At 39.3% G+C, this 21,712-nt stretch overlaps 1 protein-coding gene across 1 annotated transcript; it reads right to left on the reverse strand.

Moving 5' to 3' along the window:
• Window positions 1–2,573: 2,573 nt before the first annotated feature.
• On the reverse strand, window positions 2,574–20,564 carry IVNS1ABP (influenza virus NS1A binding protein). The gene is made up of 15 exons (XM_047751862.1): window positions 20,463–20,564; window positions 15,131–15,352; window positions 14,214–14,341; window positions 13,825–13,994; window positions 13,480–13,555; window positions 12,229–12,402; window positions 11,795–11,920; window positions 10,337–10,444; window positions 6,322–6,451; window positions 5,867–6,091; window positions 5,291–5,412; window positions 5,066–5,192; window positions 4,596–4,727; window positions 4,321–4,494; window positions 2,574–2,980 (listed from the first exon to the last, which is right to left on the reverse strand). The coding sequence occupies exons 3-15, from the start codon at window positions 14,322–14,324 to the stop codon at window positions 2,727–2,729; spliced, it is 1,929 nt and encodes a 642-aa protein (XP_047607818.1). The 5' UTR covers window positions 14,325–14,341; window positions 15,131–15,352; window positions 20,463–20,564; the 3' UTR covers window positions 2,574–2,726.
• Window positions 20,565–21,712: the final 1,148 nt, after the last annotated feature.

Genomic DNA, 21,712 nt, shown 5'->3' on the forward strand with positions numbered 1-21,712 from the left:
TTGCTCAGTGTATATTATCATTTTTAAGACTCTTAAGACATTTCTGGTCTTATTATGAAGAAAACTGCAACAAGTAATTCCTTTTTAACCTATAGATGATTTCTTTAGTAGGCCTCCTGTTAAGAGGACCAAATTTGAGACCTCGTTTTACAAAGTATTTGAGATTCCTATGTTAAGATTCGTACATTGGTGTTTGTTTTTCTCTTTTTCACTCAGTTAATTTACCCTGTATCTAAAGTCTTGCTCAGAGAAAGACTTCAAAATCCTTTTTTCAGAACAAAGTATGCTTAAAAATAACCAAATGGTACTGTGGACACCGAGTTTTCTGTGACTCAGAGTCTGCTACAGACACAATGTCCTTTGGGGACATAGTCTCCTTTGCCTACTTCAATATTGAGAATTCAGAGGTGGAGAGATGATAGGGCGCACATCCAATATGTTCAGCAAGAATTCTAGTACTCATCAATATCCCCAAATCCTGGTCTTTTCTCTAAAATATGCTTATGTAAGGAATTCTAAAACATGCTGAGAATGGTAAAGTGTGTCAGACATACCAGAAGCCAAAAATCAAAACCCTACCCTTGAAAGTCATAATGAAAGAAAATTCATGACTGAGTATAACCAATTGTTTTTCAAACAGGTATTTTTATGTAGTTCTGCTACTGTTTTAGAACTAATCTAGTATGTGTAATGCATTATTGGAATTGATTGCAAGAGTGGTTATTACCAATATCTTTTCTAAACTACTCCAAAATCCATACTGGTAAAAGAAAAAAAATTTTTTCAAATTATCTGAGGCTATGCCATTTTCTCCTTCTCTGAAGGAAATACGTACATTTTAAATGTGGATAATCAGTAACAACTGGTCACTGGGCACTGTTTTTTTCCCTTACGGAAACTTCTTATATTCAAAACATTCCAACTTAAAAAACATAATTTTAGCTAGCCAACTCTTTGGTATCAATGGTAATATAGGTGAACACTGATCCAGTGTATACCCATATATTATCTGCATCAAACATATAGAAAAGTGATTTCAAGAATTTTACTCTAAATCCCCCACTAAAATTTTATTTCCTTGTGCTAAATAGAACATACACAGATCCATTTAAGAAACACTCATATTAGGCAGATTCAAACCTGCCAACCTAGTTTTAGTCCAAAACCAAACCAGTGATAAAGCGAGTAAGAATTCCATAGTGACCAGGCTAGCTGTCTTCCTTTCTTGTTGGTTCTCTGTGGATAGATGAGTGACATGAGGTGTCAAAGTACCAGTGGAACATTTGGAGAAAATACCTAATTTTCTTCCTAACCCAAGTTAGCCACTTGATAGTCCTCTTGTCCCAGCTAGCTCATTAGCCGCTGAGTGCCCTCTGTCTTCTGAGATTAAAACAAACAAACAAAAACAAAAACCACCTTACATCAGTCCTTATTTCAGATGTAAGATACCAAGTATCTCTTTTCCCACAAATAACCTTCAGCTCATTGTTACTGGAAAACAAAAAAAAAACCTCCAAAAAACCAAACTTTTAGTAATAAATGAGTACACAAACAACATTTGCATATTAATCCCATGGTGCAAGGATTACCTGCAAAGTACCTTTAATATGTTTGCATCAGCAGCAAGCATTAGGATGTTCTAATTTTGGCACCTGAAGTTATATGTGTCGCACTACAGATTAGATATCACGTCACCACCCTGACCAGTATTTGTCCATATGAATAGAAAAACTGAACAAAAACATAGTTTTGATAAAGGCTGCATTCAAAACCCAATACAATTTGAAGTTTTTTGGTTTTTTTTCCCCACAATCAAGGGCTGGACTGTTTTGTTAGAGATAAAGATAGGAATTATTTAGAAGACAGTTCTTTACTGTTCTTTACTGTTTTATATATGTAATGTTGAGTGTTTTGCTATATAAAATAACCCCAAGAAATCAAAGTATTTAAAATCAGTGTATCAAATAAAAATCACAGCAACTCCATTCAAATAAACATTGGTATCATATTCTCAAAAAAAAAAAAAAATGTAGCTGAGGCAAAAGCTTTGAAGTTTGCATTCTGGGCGTACAGAACACCTCACTCTGCACCCTCTGAAGACTGTTGCTCTGCTTGACTAATCTGAACCTGCCACATTTCACTTCAAGGTAAAGCACTCTGCTGAGAATATAAAAAGTTATAAAAAGGCAATCATAAAAGACTAAACCTTGGTAGGCATGTAAGCTTTCTTTTAATAAAAACAAAAATAGTCATTGTCATCTAGTTAAATAAATCTCTTGTTATAGAGTGTTCCAGTTACTGAAAAAGGGCCCTTAAAAAACCCAACTGCCTAGATCTTAAAATCCTACCCCTCTTGCCCCATAATACACATTTGAGGGAAGAGTCATTTAATGTGCAAATCAGCAAAACAAATGTGGAGGAGAGGGGACTTCTTGAAATGATGTGCCCAATCAATTCTTGGTTTATTCTTTTACAATATCAGCTTCCAAAAAGTAAAATAACCAAAGTAGTCCTAAAAATACACAAAAGAGACCTTCATCTTTGCACTCCTTCCCCAATAAACACAAAAAAAGTATGTACAGCATGTTTAATAATATGCAATATGCAAAAGCTTTGTGTTGCTGTTAGCAACATCTATACCCACCCACCCTCCTTATTCACAAGGGTACCTCTACTAAACACAATTACATCACTAAGCCTGTTAGTTTGAAAGGGTGTTAAATTTGTTAGAACTGGAAAGTCTTGGTATAGGGGCTCCACTCATTTGACTCAAGGTTATAGACTTCCACCGTATTTAGAAATTCATTGCCATCAAATCCTCCCACTGCATAAATGGTGTTCCCTACAGTTGTAATCCCAGCATTGCTCCTTGGTGACGTCATGTTTCCCATCATCCTCCATTCATTTCTAGCTGGATCATACATCTCCACACAGCTGATGGCATGAGAACCATCAAAGCCACCACCGACAAACAGTTTTCCTAAAAGAGAAGAGAGAGAAGGCAATTATGGAGAGAATAAGGATAAAAACCGAAATCTGTCTTTTGCTAAAATTAGTGGTTCTTACTTGAAAAGTCTGTTCATTCCATCAAAAAATATTTACTGAATGCCTCCTAACGTGGCAAGCACTGCCTAGAAGCTGAGGATACAAGTGGAATAAAATTGACAAAAATCCATTTGCACATGTAACTCAGGCAATTCAATTGCACCATCTCCGTAAAGTGCAATTCTCATAATTCTAAGTGGGTGTTGCTATTATTGCCATTTCACAGATGAAGAAATGGGGAACGAAGAAGCTAGACAACTTGCCTAGAAATGCAGCAAATAAGTGGCGAACCAGAGTAGTTCTATGCACTGGAAATTCTGCTTTAGTCCAGTGCAGAAGAACTAAGATTCAGAAGAAGTTACAGGAAAGTAGATTTCAGGTAACAACACTTCCTAGAGCTTTCCACATATGCAACATGATTTTGGTACCGAAATTATTTGTTCTTGGAAACAGACTGAATTATAACTATTTTCAAGGGAATTTAATAGTTAATTACTTTCAAACAGATAAAATGTTAGCATTAAATACACTTTAGCTTAGGAAAAAACATTATGGATTCTCATTCATTATGTTCTCATCTGATTGTCACTCAGCCTCCCTGCACCCATGAACTTGTAAAAGAACTGACAATGCTCACAGTAGGCTGCAGACTGCAGGCCTGCACCCTTAGGCTCTCACCAGCTGAGCCACCAGCTTACAAAGATTCTGCTTTGTTCCCAAAACCATTCTAACTAAAGTCGTTATTGTAATTATATAATTAAACATTATGTAAGCCAATAAAATGGATGTGAAAAGAAAGCTGTGTCTATATAAAACTAAGTTTAATAATTTGGAAAGACTTAAACAGTCTAAAAATTATGCTTTCAGTTAGACATAGAATAGACAATTAGAAGACTAGAATTAGACATTTGCATTCCTTTTGTTTTGCAAATCCAATTCTTTAAATTCTTGCTCTAAAGAATCAAATTCAAACTCCAAGATGATGCATTGTGAGTATGATTTATGGAAGAAGATGACTCAGAACTCCATTCAGTGAACCCATCAAAAGACTGGTGAATATATTTATGTTATATATCAAGTACTGAGTCTTGGATGAGAAAAGATACTTCTGAAAGATAAACCACCAATCCCCATTGTGTCAGAAAAGACAGCTGTTTCTGAATTCCTAATTATACAAGTACATAGTTATCACTGACAGTCTCTTGGAATCTTAGAACAGAATTTTAGTTTTCTTGCCACTACTTATTCCTCAATTCCTCAAATCCCAACACTCACCACCAAGAACAGCTACTCCAGCCCCTCGCCTAGCCACATTCATGGATGCAATTAAAGTCCAGGTGTTATTTTCAGGATTGTAACGTTCCACCGTGTTCAGACAATTCCAAGACTCTGCGCCTCCGATTATGTACAAATAACCACCAAGCTCACAGACTGCAGACTGGTGTCTACCTATAAAATCAAGTCAAACCAAATTATTACCCTCCCAAAAATGTTAAGTGTGCACTATGCATACCAATGATTCAGAGGTCTTGCCAAAAAAATCTACTTACGAATATTAAGAGGAGCACAGCTTGTCCACAATTTTGTTATAGGATCAAACACATCACAATTTTTCAGTCCTTTTTGACCATATGGATCTGAGCCACCAACGATGTATAATTTCCCATTCAGAGCACAAACTCCTATGCGAGTATAAAATAAGATTATAAATTGATTAATCATCATGTTTAAATACTGACTTACTGGAGTTCCCATCGTGGCTCAGTGGAAATGAATCTGACTAGCATCCATAAGGACGCAGGTTCAATCCCTGGCCTTGCTCAGTGGGTTAAGGATCCGGTGTTGCTGTGAGCTGTGGTGTAGGTTGCAGACACGGCTCCGATTTGGTGTTGGTGTGGCGTAGGTACAGCTCTGACCCCGAGCCTGAGAACCTCCATATGCTGCGGGGGCGGCCCTAAAAGACAAGAAATAAAAAAAAAGTAAATAAATACTGATTATCCCAGCAGAACAATATTATTACCTGCATTACAGCGGTTGGTTCTCAATTCTGGAACAGGAATCCAGTCATCTATGTTTGGATCATACATCTCTCCACAGCTCAGGTCATCTGAGTGGCCATTGGACCCACCGACCACGTAGAGCTGGCCCTACGCCAAAAGCGACAGGTTAGCATTTCTGCCACTCTCAAGTTAATGAGAAAAAGCTAAAATGCGGGCTGCTGCTTCCCGCCACATAACGCACTTACCATGAGTACAGCCATTTGAAATCGGGCTCTCGGTGTTCTCATGGGAGCAAGAAAGGACCAGTGATCTGTATGTGGATCATAGCATTCAACTGTTCGAAGACATTCCTCCCGGTTATAGCCACCTGGCCAAAGAACACAGAGTTACGTCTAAAACACTAAAATGGACCAGGCTTTCTGGCCCAGAATGGTTTAAGTAATGTGCACAGATGAGAAAAAGAATTCTTATCCACAAATTTAATAAGGCCCCATTAGTTGAGGTTTTAACTAAGTGCTTAATACTATCAGTGTAAGTGAATTGCTTAATCTTGGCTTGAAAATAAGGAGAGAAGAATTTACCCACTTTATAGTTTTTTTTTTTTTTTTAAGAATTAGACACTAACTTGGGGCTAGGCAATACAACAGTACTGACTTTACTTCATGCTTCTTAGAACGTAGCAAAGTGGAAAGCCATGGAAGAGGGCTTATTAAATCCTGCCTTCCAAAGTTTGCAAGTGACAAGCAAGCATAAACATCCACTTAGAGGCTTAGCCAGCTGAAGGTTTCTGAAAAGAAGTCCACTCACCCTTCTACTCTTACCTGCAGCTATGAGTTTGCCATTCATCTCTGCTGTCCCCAGACCAGATCGTGCATACTGCATAGGAGACATGGGCTTTTCTATTAGCTCATCTGGTTGCATCTCAAAGCTTAAACTTTTAGTGAGTTTTGGAGTGCTTGTTGGTGAGCTTTGTGGGCTGTTTCGCCCATGAAGGAAAATGACACAGAATATACCATCCAGCACAGCCAGGCACAAGTAAGTGTTATCTGTAAGCACAAGAGTTCTGTGTTTAAAGATGCAGTTTTTACTACTTTTGCTTGCTGTGTGATCCTGAATTGGACTCCGGATCCCAGACAGGGATTGATCTGCTACTGTTTTCCAAATTTAGTTGCTTCCGAGTGTTTTCCTCGTCAATTTAATAAAAGGATTATATGGTTCCACTTAAAACTCCTTCTTAAATAAATGGAAGACAGTATGACAGATGTAATACACTTACTTGAGGTCTTTTCCGAAGCAACGATTTTCCACTCATGCTTAGGGCTTTGTACTGTAGCATTTGGAGAAGAGAGACATCCAATGGAACTGCTACTTATCTGCTTATGGCCATTCTCACGTGGTGGCTTTTTCTGCAAAATCAAAAGGCAGCTACAGAAACCTAGCCAAAGACCATAGCTGGTGCACCTTTGCTCCTGAGCTATTCCGCAACACTGAAAACACTAAGTCCTCTTCGCCTACGCACGACACTCACAGCACACCTGAATTTGCCACAAACCAACACTTTCTGGCTGACACACATCAGTGGCATTCTTCCATCTCCACTTAATGAGGAAACAACTACACCTAGCCTGGTCAAGGAAAAGCTCAGGCTCAACAATTAAAAAAAACATGCTGTGGATCAAGTATCCGCACACTCAAGGGAGGGAAAAAAGGAACCTACCCCCTCACAGTCCACACAAGCTCACACAGTCTTTTTATTAGGTAAATAAAGAATCTTCCAAAATATGTTACAAACCTAAAATGATATGAATTAACTGAGAGAATAAATACACTTAAAGCACTATCTCCATGAAACTGCCAACCTTAACTAAATCATGTGTACCAGTATTCTTTATACAATGGCAGCAAAAAGTGAGCAGACATAAAACCATCCAGAACGTTATTTTATAGGAAAAACGTGACAATTACAAGAAACGTTTAAAAGTGTATTTCTTTAGGATCACCTTAAAGGTGTTATAGAGTGGTTTTTCTAGATAAATCAAACTACCTCAAAACACAAAAGTAAAAAAATAGTAACCAGAAATAAATGAAATACTACTACCAAAAGGACAAAATATTCATAAAGGAATACACAGGAACAGTAAAAGATGGATAAATGGGCAGAGTTGCAAATTTTCAAATGACTGTAAGCGGATTACACTGTGTCCTCATGAATAAGTTCACTGTGATGGGTTTCTTCCAATCACTTTAGCCCTTGACACTTCCAAAGGATAGAATCATGAGAAATCAGGAGTCAAGACTACTCTGGTAGGAACTGCTCAATGAATAGGCACCACCTTCAGTACCTGGCAACTTTGCTCATCTACTTAATGTTGTCCCCAGGGCCAGAGCCACATGGATAAGTAGGATCTCTAACGGAAATTTGTTTCTAGTGGAAGAAAAAGGCCATGTAATAATAATAAAAAAAAGATTCTGGTAGCTACTTGAAGCTGTGAAAAACCTATCAAGTTTGGTATGGGCAATTCAAGTGTGGTTACAGCATAAGTAGGCTATTCTGAGCAAAGGCAGAGAATGTACCATGCTAATGGTTATCATTAAGTTCCATTTAGGATTTATAATGTACCTAGGTATTATTATGCACTTTATTCACATTGTCTCTTAATCCAGTAAGGTAAGGGTGATATTCCCTACTGATTTTGTAGATAAAAATATTGAAAATCAGAGAGAAGATATCCATTGCCTAAGGCAATAAAACTAAGATAAAGATCAGGAATTCTGGGTATAAATCCACTCCTTTATACTATGAAGTCTGTGTCCTTTGCTCCTAGGAATTGCAAGGTACTTCTATGGACCTTTCCCAATCTGTGGGAAGAAGGAATCCAAAATAATACAGATTGACAGTGCTTACGTTAAGAACTTTTACTGCAGTCAAGAAAACTGTTCTAATGTACGGAGTGTAACAGAAAGTCAATATGAAAGAGAAAAGCACTATAATAATGAAGACTACTTAGTATTATACACCTAACAAGCCTTATATAGAAATGCTGGTTAACTCCTTTATATTCCTTCCAGAACACGTTCCAACCTAATTCTTTACTCTTTTTATCTTCAAACTTTCCTTTACCCATTCCTCCCACCCAGCTCACCCACTAGCCCAGCCTTTCTTTGCCTCTCACTCCCCAGGACATGGTCCCTGGTGGCTTTCTCTTTCAGAAACCATCACTTCTCAAGCTGAGGGTTTCTGAACCTTAACACTCTGGAAACTATACCCACTGAATGCTACCAAAGTGGCTTCCTAAAACCAACGCACAGGAGACGTCCTCTTACACGACCTCCCAGCGAGTGATCTGAGAGTCAACAGCCCAGACCTCCTTGGAACTTTCTCTCATGCTAAGTTAGCTACTTGGTACAACACAATCGGATTCTAATGGCTTCTTCTCAACCTCTTTTCCTATTCCTGAAGCCTGATGTGTGCGTCCTCATCCTTTTTACTTGGTGATCTCTACTCATGGCACACCTTTGAATGAGTCACACAGGTCAGAATCCTACTCACCCTCAAATTCTCTCTTTTCCTTAACTTTCCTAATCTAAACAATCGCTAAGCACCTTTGTAACTATAAATATCTAGAGTCCACCCTTTCTTCTTTTCCCTCAAGCCCTCACCTGAACTACTTGCTTGTAATAGTCTACGAATTGGTTTCACAAGCTTTAATCTACCCTTTGTACCTGGTCATAAAAATAGAAGGGTTTGATGCAATCACTTTGTAAAGTAAAAAAACCCACAAATCAGCCGGAATTCCACACCCTGGAGACTGCTGAGAGTTAACTTTTGTCTAAATACAATTAATGAACATACAGATCACCGCTGTATGGAAACCATAATTTAACCAATCCCCCTATTGTTACACTATTGCCCAGTTTTTTTTACTATTAGTAAAGTTGCGCAATACATCAGTTCAGATCATACTCCCTTATCTAAAATTCTCTGAAATTCCTCTCTACTTGTAGGATAAAGTATGAGCCCCATTTGGGTCATTTACCTACTTCTGGAGTTTTGCAACCTGCAATTCCACGAGTCTCATCCTTGCATAGGTATCCTTTGCTAACTGACATACGTCCTCTATCTGCTATGCAAACTCTCCGAAATCCTCAGACTGCTCAAATGCTTTCTCCTTCATGAAATTTCCCTAGTTTTTCTCCTTTTGGTTCCACCATGCCCTCCCCTTAATGGCTTTTGTAGGTAATTCTTATAAGTCTGTTTTGTTTTACCTACTCCTGTAAGCTCCTGCAAACAGAAACCATCTCTTGCACATTTTGGGCCCTCATACCCACGAACATCCTGGCCTGCTACTTATCAGGCACTCAGCCTCCGCTTGTTCAAAGAGTACTTTAAAAAGCCATTAACTTAAGATTTTCAGAGATAAGAGGGAAAATATCCTCAATGTTCAAAATGCATAAACATGAACACAATTCTCAACTCAGACCCAAAAACCTTTTTGTGAAAATAAAAATATTCAGCCACTACTGACACAGAACACCTGATAATATCACCATACAGGTTATTTCTGAGTCTACCATTTACCTTCTAGTTATTGAAGAAAAACACCTGTTAAGTTCGGTCAACTCAGCCTAGTTTATCCCTCACAATACAATGCTGAGCTAAAGGCTAAACAGAAAGAATATACATTGTATAACCATTTCCATAAATTCCAAACATAGGCAAACTAATGTAGTGCTTCAGAAGTTCAGATAATGGTTTCCTTTGGGATGGTGCAGGGCAGTGACTAGGAAGGGGGCAAGAAGGTTTCCCAGATGTTAGAAATTTTCTCTTCTTGACCCAGGTGGAGTTTAAACCAGTGGGTTCACTATGTAACACCTATGATTCATACACTTTTCTCTATGTTATTTACCTTTAAACGAGAAACGTTTATACCTGAATTTTTGTTTTTTGAAATTGGGTCTAACAGTCCAAACGACTATTTTTTGTAACCTATAACCAAAATATCAACTTCTCTGCTGCTTCATCTTACCGGCCCTTTTTCTTACTACTTGTAAATCACACTTGATGGGGAAAAAAATCTAAATGGTGTTTCCTAATTTGTTGTGTTAACTTTTTTTAATGTGGCAAAAATGGTAGGAATGCTAAGATATGCTTGTTTTCTCCCGCAAATGTTTCTGTCCAGTTATACCAATGGAGTGCTTCCACTTTCCTTTATTAAAGGAAAATCTCAGTATACTATAAAATGCTCTAATCAAATTTTAACCTGAGGTTACCTCAGATGTGCAATGTGTACCTGCACAAACTGAATGTGGTCATCATCACTGCCAAACACCTCAGCCTGTCCATCTAGTAGGTTCCCATCAAGCAGCTTGTGATCAGCTGAGTAGTACAAGGTTTGAACCTGCAAAACAGCAACAGAACACCCATGTGGCTACTGTCTCCATGGCTGCTCCACTAGTATGCAGATCACACAAACGCCTCAGGGTAACCTCCAGTGTGCTTCTTGAGCTTCTTGACATCTTACTCTGGCAGGATCCCGAAGTAAAGAAAATACATGTCATGGTGGTAAAAATTTAAAAAAACAAAAATAAAACACAGAATCTTCTAATACTGGCTGAAGAGTCCTTGGCTTCGTTGGCTTGAAAGAAATCTTCATTTTTCTCATAGCTTCTATGATACAGCATTAAGAAAAAAAAAAAAGGCACTAGTACAATTTATAGGCTCTTAAAGGATATACATATTTACAATGAAATATTGGATATGGTTTACACCTTCAAAGATAAATGGTCTGATGTGCATAAACATATTTGTCCTGTTGGCAATGTCAAGAAAAACAGATAAAAAATAAATGCAAAAATTCAAACAAGTTATAGATACTTCCCTTAACAGATGCAAATACATGGGTAATGCATCTGATTTTCAAGTGGGAAACCATATAGCATTTAAAGATCACCTGTTAGCCTTTTTAGAGCATAATAATTGTGTTTTTAAAGGCCTAAAAGCTTTGGTAAGCCTTTAGTGAATCTGAAAGTCTTAAGTGGAGGGATAAACTCAAGGTCACTCCACTGCTCCATCTGCACGCGTTTAATTCCCACCATTCCTCTGTCAATTTTTTCTTGAGTGTTTTTTAAAAAGTAGCTCAAGTTAAGTGAGGATGTACGAACAACACCATTGAAAACCACAAAGCTTTAAAGATAAGAATCCTGTAAAGGAGTAAACACCATTAAATCATCATCGTTCTCTGCCCACAGCGGATTTTTCTTAGGAGAACTGGGGCAGGACTGCTGCTTCTTTACGTGTCAATACACTTGAGGTTTCTTCTTGTTTCTTCAGTCTTGGGTATCCTAGTTTTGTTAATAAACCTATGGGGAGATAAATCAATGGGGAGGAACAACCATTAGAAGCTTTTACCTACTTGTCAAATTTAAAGCAAAAACCTGTGAAGAAAAGTTAAGAATCTACAGAAAATTTCAGTACCACCTCCCATTTCTAAAGCAAATTACATGCTACTTTAAAGAAAGTTAACAGCACATAATAAGCAAAGAAATAAATAAAAGAAAAGCAGAAGACCAAACTGAACAGTTCATTCAGCTCACCTGGACACCCCCCCTGTTTCTCAGCTTAGGGGTACCTATAGCAAAATTTAAATTCTTTAGGGTCATGGTTATAAAATAAAAGTGAAAGGGAATCCTTCATGTTACAGCAAAATAATTTTTAAGAATTGTTGACTCCCATTTACTTTAAAACTAACCTCTTCCATCAGCTCTTCCAGACTGTCTCCATTCTCCCAGATGCTACGCTGTACCCAGTTGATTACCTTTGTGTACAATTTGCCATTGCTGGGCAAGCAAACATTATCTTCAAGCATTACCTCCAGCTACAGTTGGGGAAAAAAAGACACACAGATCAGTGCTGAGCCTCAAATCCTCAATTTCATAATAAAGCTGCCAAAGCTTACTGCCATTTACTCTTAATTTGTAAGGAAACCAGTAGCATGCCCCTGGCCCACATAAAATGGTAGGCAGAAAACCATTACACTGCTAAAAGTAACAATATCATTTCAACACACTGTCTTTTTCATAACCATTATTCATTTGTTTGAAACATGGACAAAGATTACATGCCTGGAACTAATGAGTATCTATCTCTTTATAGATTTAACCTTTAAATCTTTATAGATTTTACCTTTAGCCGTGGAAGTTTAAGAAACTCTTCTTCTTCTGAAATTTGTAACAAATGCTCCTGAATATAAGCATCAACCTTATTCAACAGACGGGAGTCTCCCATACAACTTGCAAAATTTCGGTAAGAGATGCAGCTGGTAACATCCATTCTAGATAGTAAATAATCACCACAAACCTTGGGAAAGAAATACATGAGTGCCGACATTTACATGTATTTTATTTAACAAATATTTAATACCCAGTGTGTAAATACTATGTGAAAATATAAAAATAAATCAAAAAATTGCAACAAACTGAAAGGCTATGATAATGCACATGAAATGTTAAGACAAGTACTTCTAACTAGAATGACTAGGTAAGGCTTCATAAGGCAATCATCTGAACTGGGCTCTATAGGGGAGATGATGAGGAATGCAGATAGGAATTACGGAAGATGTTGCAACAATTTGGTTAGAACAAAAGATAAAAAAACAATCAGGAAATAATTTTAGAAAAATAGCAACCATATTAAGGAGTGCCTGGAATGCTAACCTGAGGGATATGTGCCATAACTACAGAAGGATTTTTAAGCAAGGAATGACATGAGAGGAGGGGTCAGGAAACTTTTTATTATTATTATTATTATTTTTAATAGGAAACTTTTCTTAAAGGGCTAGATAGTAAGTATTTGAGGCTTGTGAGCCATACTTCCTCACAGCTACTCAACTCTGCAACAGCAGGTGGGAAAGCAGCCACAGACCGTATGTAAATGAAAGCTATGTTACAATAAAACTTTATAAAAAACAGGCAGCTGGCCTAGGGCTTGCAGTTTACTGATCCCTACATCAGAGGATTAAATGCTTTTTTTCCTTATGAATTATTAAGTACCTCTTAATGGCATTATATTCTAGAAGGAATACTTCTAAAGAGGAACCGAGAAGTACAGAACAAAGAACTGAGGATTTAAGTTATATGATTAATTGCAAAAAAAAAAAAAAACACTAAAAAACCTATTTTAACTCATGCTATCAGAGACTGACATAGATACCCTGTCAGAGAAGACAACTGGAAGATTTCAGCTTGAATTATCTGAAGATATCTTACTGTGTTACTGCAGCTAAACACTACACACACATTCAGTTCTCTAGAGAAAAAGGAATATTTTCAAGTTCTTGAGACCGAGAGATGTCTTATGACAAATTATGCATATTACTCATATAAAATAAGACCCTGTAGTAACAGCACACCTTATATATTACTTCTGGTACTCTACCTGCTTGACACGGTCCATCTTCAGCTTTTTTGCTGCAGAATAAACATCTTTGACTAATTCTTTATCGGCTTTCAACCTATTGGAAAAAGGGTTATTTATCATTTATCACACCAAGACCTTAAAACTAAAACACAGATTTTTTTTTTTTTTTCTGGTTGTGCCCGAGGCATGTGGAAGTTCTCAGACAGGGGATGGAACCCGTGCCACAGCAGCAACCCAAGCCACTGCGGTGACAATCCTGGATCCTTAACCCACTGCGCCATGAGAGAACTCCTAAAACACAGATCATCAATTTAAAGAGACTCTACATTTCCCTAGTTATAAGATGTACTTCAAAGGACTTACTGGGCAGTGTAGGCATAATTCAGTAAGACTTCAACAGCTTCTGGATTGAGATCATCAAACTTAACGTGAGACACTCGATGAGGATCACTATCACTATTAAAGATTTCAAATAAATAGGGGCTGCAGCAAGCCAGGACTGCTCTGTGTGCTAACATCTCATGGCCACAGACCTGAAAGATGAGGAATTAAAATCAGAAGCACTGTGGACTGTGTACTTCTTCAGCTAATTAGTACATCATAGGCTTCATCCTACATTTCTTGGTAAATTCTCTTTTAAACTAATTTCATTAAATGCCTCCTATGAACAAGAAAACAAACAAATCTAAGAACTCAGGGGTTTTAGTAATGAAAGAGCAACTCTGTAAGTTTCCAATTAAAGTTTTAAATACCTGAAGTCGAACATCACAGAACTGGCCACTTTTCCTCAGGGCATTTAATTTGGCAACAGAAGACTCAATGAAATTTTCGTCTTCAAACATTAAATATCCATTGGGAATCATTTTTCCTTATAATTTGGCTAAAGGGCAGAAAGAAAGCCAAGTTATTTTTACTTAGGGTGATTTTTATAATATTTTAAAGAGTAACAGAGTGTCATTAATTTTCGTATTCCATCTTCTCAACAACACATCAAAATTTTATCACATGAAAACATTGCTAAAACAATGCTGGCAAGGACCGTCCAAGGCTCTGTATCCCTATAACTTTGGTCATGAGTCTTTTAAAGGATTCACACAGTGGTGTTATGATATCCTAGCAATTTGGGCCATGTTTCTATTCCAATCGGCATATTCATTGTGATGGGGAAAAAAAAAAATGTAAACCCAGCCCTGCCCAGACCCATACAGGGAGAAACCTAAATGCCTGGAAGGATGTGAAGTGGTCACCCCACAGAGATTCCTTGGATTTGGGCGGTGGTCACTCCTTTACTCACAAATGAGAAAAACTGACATATGAGACTAACAAATTCTATTCCCTTTGTAAGGGTCACATATTCTAAACCACTTATCTCAGAAAAATACATGATAGAAATGTATGTTCTTTAAAAAGATTTCCATTTCACCTTTTTTTGTGAACAAGTGACCAAGGGCTACACAAAAATGCATCATTAAAAGCAGAGGACTTCAGTCTGAATAACTGATTGATTTAAATTCAAAACAGTTCACAGAAAGGAAAAAAATAGGAAATATTTTTCTGCAAATAATACTGACTTCTCCACCTTCAAAAAAAATTGTCAAAGGCCGTTAGTGTACTTGGCACAGTCTTTAGGAAAAAAAGTGTTTGCACTGGGCACTGAATTGTGACTTACCCACTATACTGGTGAGAAATGTATTTCTGGGATGTTTTAAATAATCCAAGGACAAAGGAAACTCAGCACTTCGTCGAGGTATAAAGACAGGTGGTTGACGTGATGGCAGAGGTGTTTTAAGCTCTAATGGTGATTCCAAAACTATCAGGCTTGAAAATGATGTAATCAAGTCCTTTAAAGCTATAGACACGAATTTCTTCTGTGATAATCATGCATCATAATCTGTAACAATTAAAAATTTTAGATATTCAGAATGATCAAAGATTATCATTGGTCTAGGTAGATCAAAGTCCTAATCTTGAAGGTATTTTGAGGTAAGTGGCACAATGCTGAAGATAATACAAATACAATTATACATAAATGTTTTTATTTAACCTGCAACTACTCAGGTAATTGGGGGGGGGGAAATCCTTCCCCAGGTGGCAGGTGCTACTAACTTTTATCATTTAAGTGAGACATACAACTATAAAATTAGAAAACAAATACAAATGTTGGTTAACTCTAATATTCTTTACTATTAGATTTCCACTAATATAGAAACGTGATCTGTCTGTTTTTACCAACCAGCAAGCAACCTTCGGGCGTTACTCCCAGACACGTATACAGTGTTACAGTTAAACCAGACACAGTTTCCCAAAATGTGCTCCCTACTTCCCTGCCTCTGTTCCTTTGCTCAAGTTGCATTGGGGCTCTAGCCACCAGCCTACACCACAGCTCACGGCAACACCAGATCCTTAACCCACTGAGCGAGGCCAGGAATCAAACCTGCAACCTCATGGTTCCTAGTCAGAGTCATTTCCACTGCGCCACGACAGGAACTCCCTCAAGTTGTTTTCTTTTCTTGGAATACTCTTAACCAAGTCTCTGGAGTAGTTTCTCCTCAACTTCCACATACCGAGCCCTTGTGGAAAGTGTGTATGTGTGATCTTCCAGCTGGTCTGTTCTGGGTTGTGCATCTGCTTATCTTCCTTGATTCAAGGTCCCTTGAAGGCAGAGAGCCCTCTGTCCCATTTATCTTTGTATCCTTCCCATCTCCCCCATACCAAAACAGCGAGCTTAGAAACTTGAGTATAAAGATGAGTAATCTGTTGAAATGTACTAAATTAAGGGGAAAATACTGATGCCTGTGCTTGGTATGATTATTTTTCTCATCTACAGTAGTAAACTACCAATGAAACATTTCTGGTTCAAATCGCATCTTCAACATAATCGCATTCAGTCCTACCTACTCTTCCCCCTCATTTTCATGTCATTAACTGTAAGTATCAAAGTCACATGGTACTTATTTTTTAATCACCGGAACTGCTACTACACCACTATCTAATTCAGCAAACCAGAACTAAGTAAGAAATTATCTGAAAGGTGTGCATACTTTTAAAAATGGATATCCTAAAATTACCTAGACTTCCCATATACATCAGTCAAACCCACAATTCGAAATCTAACAATTATGTTAATGTTAACAGCCCCTTACCCCAGAATCCACTTGAAGGCTGGTCCAGTTCCATTTCAACAAACTATTATATTAAGTTCAACAAGTGCACAATCTGTAAGAGAGCCGTATCCCATATGCCTTCACTCGCTCTCCATAGCTTAGGTTTTATTTCAAGGAAACCTGAGTATTCTAGCTCAGGTTGGGACTGTTGGCCATGCTTACTCTTGTAATGAAACTATATCATACCATTATGTAATAATGACTTCCTCTATTCTACGCATGCATTGAGATTAGTTAATTCAGCTTTTCTTAAGAAACCGGTTCTAACAAAACAAATGTTTTCCAAGTAACACACAATTCTATGTACAGCGAGAACACACTATCCTAAAGAAACTTTCAAACATTTTCAGCCAAGACCTAGTTCAAGTTAGGAAAATCTATGCAACGCTGAAAGGAAGAGGTAGGGAATAGACCCTCCATGCAAATTATCTTGGATACAACTAAAATGTGCCCTTTGAAACACCAAAAACAAATGGAGATTTTTAAGTATTTTAAATTTTGACCAGTTTTATTCAGTATTTTTAAACTAGTTTTGATCTAATACAAGAATAAAAATGGCATCTATATACAGGCAAACTTGTTTTATTGCATTTTATTGTGCTTCGCAGATACTGCAGTGTTTATTTTGTAAATTGAAGGTTTGTGGCAAGCCAGTGTTGTCAGATGGTAGTCAGCAATTTTTAGCTATAAAGTATTTTTAAATTAAGGCATGCATGTTGTTTTAAAAGACATACGGCTTTGGACACCTAACAGACTACAGCGTAGTGTAAACCTAACTTTTATATGCACTGAAAAAACAAAAAACTCATGTCACTCGCCTTACTGCAGTGGTCTAGAACCAGACCTGCTATATCTTTGAGGTATGCCTGTATTTGGTAAGTTGAAAGTTCTACCTTAAATTTATTTTGGAAAACAACAACAAAGAACAACAAAAACCCAGATGTTTAAAATCACTTCAGCCCTTTGGGAGAAAATACTGGAGAATTTTTGGAGCAACTTTTGGCATGCAAATTGGTACAAAATTATTTCGTTCTGTGATAGAATGGTTCTACTACATTAGTACTTGATGACTTTCTAGTACAGCAAGGTCTTAATATGAACCCCATCTCTTATGTCTACTGATCAGTACAACCCTACTTGATTATAAAAGCTAGCCCAGGTTCTCGTGACACTTAAGTTAATGCAGAAACTTGATTCAATTACTGTCCTCATATGCCTCTCCTGTCACCCACACCTCAAGTTGGAAGATGTCACATCAACTTCTGCCTGCAAAACCATGTCTTTGAAAACTGACATTCCCTTTTACTAAAGTTAGTGTGCGCAAACTGAGTTTTAAACCACTCATAGATCTTAGTTTTGTCTATGAAACTCACGCTCAGTAACTGATGGAATAAAAACATGGGTAGAATTTTTTAATCTTTGAAAAGCCAAACCAAAACTCCCAACATCCCGAAGGCTACATAAAAGTATAAAATTTATTCTGGTAAATATACTTCAATTTCTTAACATGGCCAGTGCAAGAAAAGGGAGATAAGACTCATAAATGAGTAATTAAACTGCTTTAGTAAAACTCAGAAGTTCACGTTACCACAGCCACCCCCCCAAAAGAGTAGCTTAACTGAAATAGAATTCAACAAGTCTTATCAAACAGCTATAAAAAAAGGTAGGCACAATATGACCTCCCTTAAAATTCTTCTCAGGCATTCAGTAAGAGCAAGATAAAATGTTATCATCAAACTTTCAAAGCATCCTTAAAACCTCAAGGCAAACTACAAGTATTATTTAAACTTTAAGAAAATTTTTTGAGGGTAGCCAACTCACACAAAATAGCAACTAACTCCATTTTTAAAGGACAGACTTTATAATAATACAAAGTAAGACAATGAGTCTTTTTAAAACTAGAAGTTTTAAATGTCTGAAACAATCCACCTATATCAAAACTCACCAAACTCACTCACTGGCTCCACGCTTTTAACCTCATGGTTCTGCAATTCTTTCATCCCATAAACATTTATGGTTCCAAACATATGGCAGGCACAATTTGGGAATGGGATGCTTATAACACAATGGAGTTATTAACTCCATTTCCCAGCCTTGAACACTCACTCCACAAACCAACCAGAAAGACGAACTAAGCGGTGAAAATAGTTCGAACAAAGGGGGAAAAAGGTATGAGAAGCACATATAGTCCAGAAACTGCAGCTATTTCTGTTTCAATAGACTGTAGTTTGCAGGATGCATATGGTGAAGAGTAGGAGAGGAAGTAAAAGAGATCAACATTAGGGTTTAAGCAGAGCAGAATAAGACTTTAGCAGGAGGCAAAGGACCCTCTCACAGAAATGTGAGGGATGGTCTAGAGGAATGGGTAAAACAGGGAAGCAGGGAAATTAAGAATATTATACATTATTATCTATGGATGACAATGGCATCATTACCAAAATCAGTATCGAAATTAGAATTCCAAAAACCGAGGCAGAGACATTTTTAGTTTGTTTCGTGCTTAAAGTTAGAAGGAAAAGAGGAATTTGCCTTGGGACATTAGAAAGGCTGAGTGAAGTACCTGTTAGGCAACCAGGCTGATACCAAAACTGTAAGGATACTGAGCCAGGTGTAGATTTAGAAATCACTTACAAGGTGGTAACGAGTTTACAAATGAATATAAGCATGTATTTCCTGCGGTTCCAACAAAAGTTCAGAAATCACTCCCTTATTCATTAATTCCTCAATTTATACTCTTGAGTACAAGGTAGGAGGGTCCCCAACTTTTCTGACTGTCCAATCATACTGTTGAAAAGTCAATGAAATGATCTTTAGGGGCACTTCATCTTAAAATCAATGATTTAGACGGTTCCAACAGGAAAACATCTTACATTAAAAAACCAACACATTTGCAAAACACATTCAGTTGCTACCTCAAATATCCTTCAAGCAAGAAAAATAAAGCCCCACTCCAAAGTAAGTAGCCAAAAAGACACTAATGCGAAACTATAACCAAAACCTGGAATGCATTATTTGGGGGGGAAAGTTAGAAAAACAGAACTATGAATTAAGATTAAGAAATCAACATCTATTCATTAATTACAGAGAGTTCACCTATGAGGAGAATATGGAGGAAAACCATTCTGCCTCTTTTAGGTCAGTGACACTAGTCCAGTTTTACCTTTCACTACCAAATTAAAGACACTTGACAAGTAGCCTGCCAGCTGGTGTTGTATTATTCTTAAGCCAATTCTAAATAGTCACTGTATGTCTCATCTTCAGATATACAAATAACAACTTGCTTCTTCAGCATCTTTCAGACAAAAGTTTCAGCATGATTATGCCTAAAGCTATTCATCAGTATTCTGTTATCCTTAAACCAACCACCAGTGCTAAAATTATTAAGAGACAACATGCTACTCCATGCTGTATTTGTTGAATTATTTAGAGTAGTACTACGCCTAGGAGTTGTTATTTACTCCAAGGCAGGAGATCACCACACACACACACACACACACACACACACACACACACACACACACCCATCATCCTCAAAAGAACAGCTAGCTTGATGCCAGGGTGTTCTAATCCTCCATCACTGACAAAAGACAGTAGAAAACAAAAATGAACCCTGCAGGCATCTGATTCATACTTATTAGTTTTTGAAACGTCAGCGGTTTCAAACAATAGATCTGTCTACGTTGACTTGGAGAAGTCAATTTATTTCTAAAGTATTTATGGTTCAAGTTTCCCTCTGTTAAACCCTCAATCTGATACTGCCTAATGCCTTCCTACCATCAAGAGCTTACAACCCGAGTCGCTTTGCAAGATGTGCAGAAAGACAGAAAAAGAGCAAACCTCTCTGACGATTTCGTTTGCAAAAAGTGGCGAGTCCCCCAGAGTGACTGTCTGGAGAGCCCTGCAGCCCCGGGCCTTCATCCCCGCGGGGCCCGGCCCGAGCCCACTACCGAAGGCTGCGAGGCGAGGCGCCCAGCGTCTGCACACCCCCGCCCGGGATTGGCCGGCCCCGCAGTCATTCAGCGCCGACACGTCAGGGGCAGCCGCTCCCTCCATCCTCCCGCCCCCTTCTCCCCGCGCTTGGCAAGAAGAGCGGGCAACGTGGAGCGGGAACAAAGGACCCCGCGGCCCACGGCGATTAGGGGTGCCACCCTACCCCAGGCCCAGGGCACCGATGGGGGTCCCTAGGCCAGCTCCCTGCCCATACGCGCCGAGTCCTGGGAGGGCACCCGGAATAGAGTCCAGACCTCGGGCAGACTCCTATACTGGGCGTCAGTCAGTTCATGACAGTAGAACGGAGATTCCCAAGCCCACCTTCCGGGTGGTCATCCCTGGCCAGAGGCGTCTAATCCCAGGTTTCCGCGGTCCCCACGAGCAAAAACTTCTCTTTCCTCCCGCCCTACTCCCCGGCCACAGCGCTCTCCGGGGCGGCCCACACCCCGCCCTCGACCGCCAACGCGACCCAGCACCTACCGCAGCGCCGACTCCTCGCCCCTAGAGAGGGGCGGCGGCGGCTGGGGGGCATCCTCCCCCGGGACCCGGACACCGCGCCGCGCTACCTCCCGGCTCCGAGCCCGGTCCCGCCCTCCTCCTCCTCCGACGTCGGTGGGACCAGCGCGCATTACCTGGTTCATCTCTGGAGGGATGGAAAAACTCATCTCTGGAGCTTCAACGGGGAGCAGGAGGAAGCGAGCGGGACTCGGCCCAACGGAAAGCGCCTCGAGGCCGCGGCGGGGGGAGCGACCGAGCGGGGGAGACGGGCCACAGTCCGCGAAGGCTGCGAGGAGCGGGGAGAGACGCCGGGGATTCGCGGGGACTCGCTCGCTCGCTCGCCGGCACAGCCGCAGAGAAGCCGCAGGGAGAGAAACTGCGCCCAGCAGCTCGGAGCGACCGTCCTCCACGCGCGTCCGAGACACACTGCCGCCGCCACCCGCTCGCGCCGCACCCCCTCGCACGTCACCACGTGCGCCGCCGCAGCCGTCGCCGCCGCCGCCGCCAGCGCCTCCCGGGTGCTTCCGGCTCGAAGGCGTCGGCGAATGAGCGGTGAGCCCCAGCCTTACTGCGCTCGGGGCCCCGCCCACCTCTGGCCC

This window comes from Phacochoerus africanus, chromosome 11, assembly GCF_016906955.1.
Source record: "Phacochoerus africanus isolate WHEZ1 chromosome 11, ROS_Pafr_v1, whole genome shotgun sequence".
Classification (NCBI taxonomy): domain Eukaryota; kingdom Metazoa; phylum Chordata; class Mammalia; order Artiodactyla; family Suidae; genus Phacochoerus; species Phacochoerus africanus.

What these genes read in the sequence shown, in the direction of transcription:
- IVNS1ABP (XM_047751862.1), bottom strand. Translation starts at nt 14,324, where the DNA reads ATGATTCCCAATGGATATTTAATGTTTGAAGACGAAAATTTCATTGAG. An exon ending in AATTATGCCTACACTGCCCA is followed by an intron (nt 13,556 to 13,824) that starts GTAAGTCCTTTG and finishes TTTTTCCAATAG; the next exon opens with GTTGAAAGCCGATAAAGAAT. An exon ending in TGGAAGAGCTGATGGAAGAG is followed by an intron (nt 10,445 to 11,794) that starts GTTAGTTTTAAA and finishes GCTGTTTTGCAG; the next exon opens with GTTCAAACCTTGTACTACTC.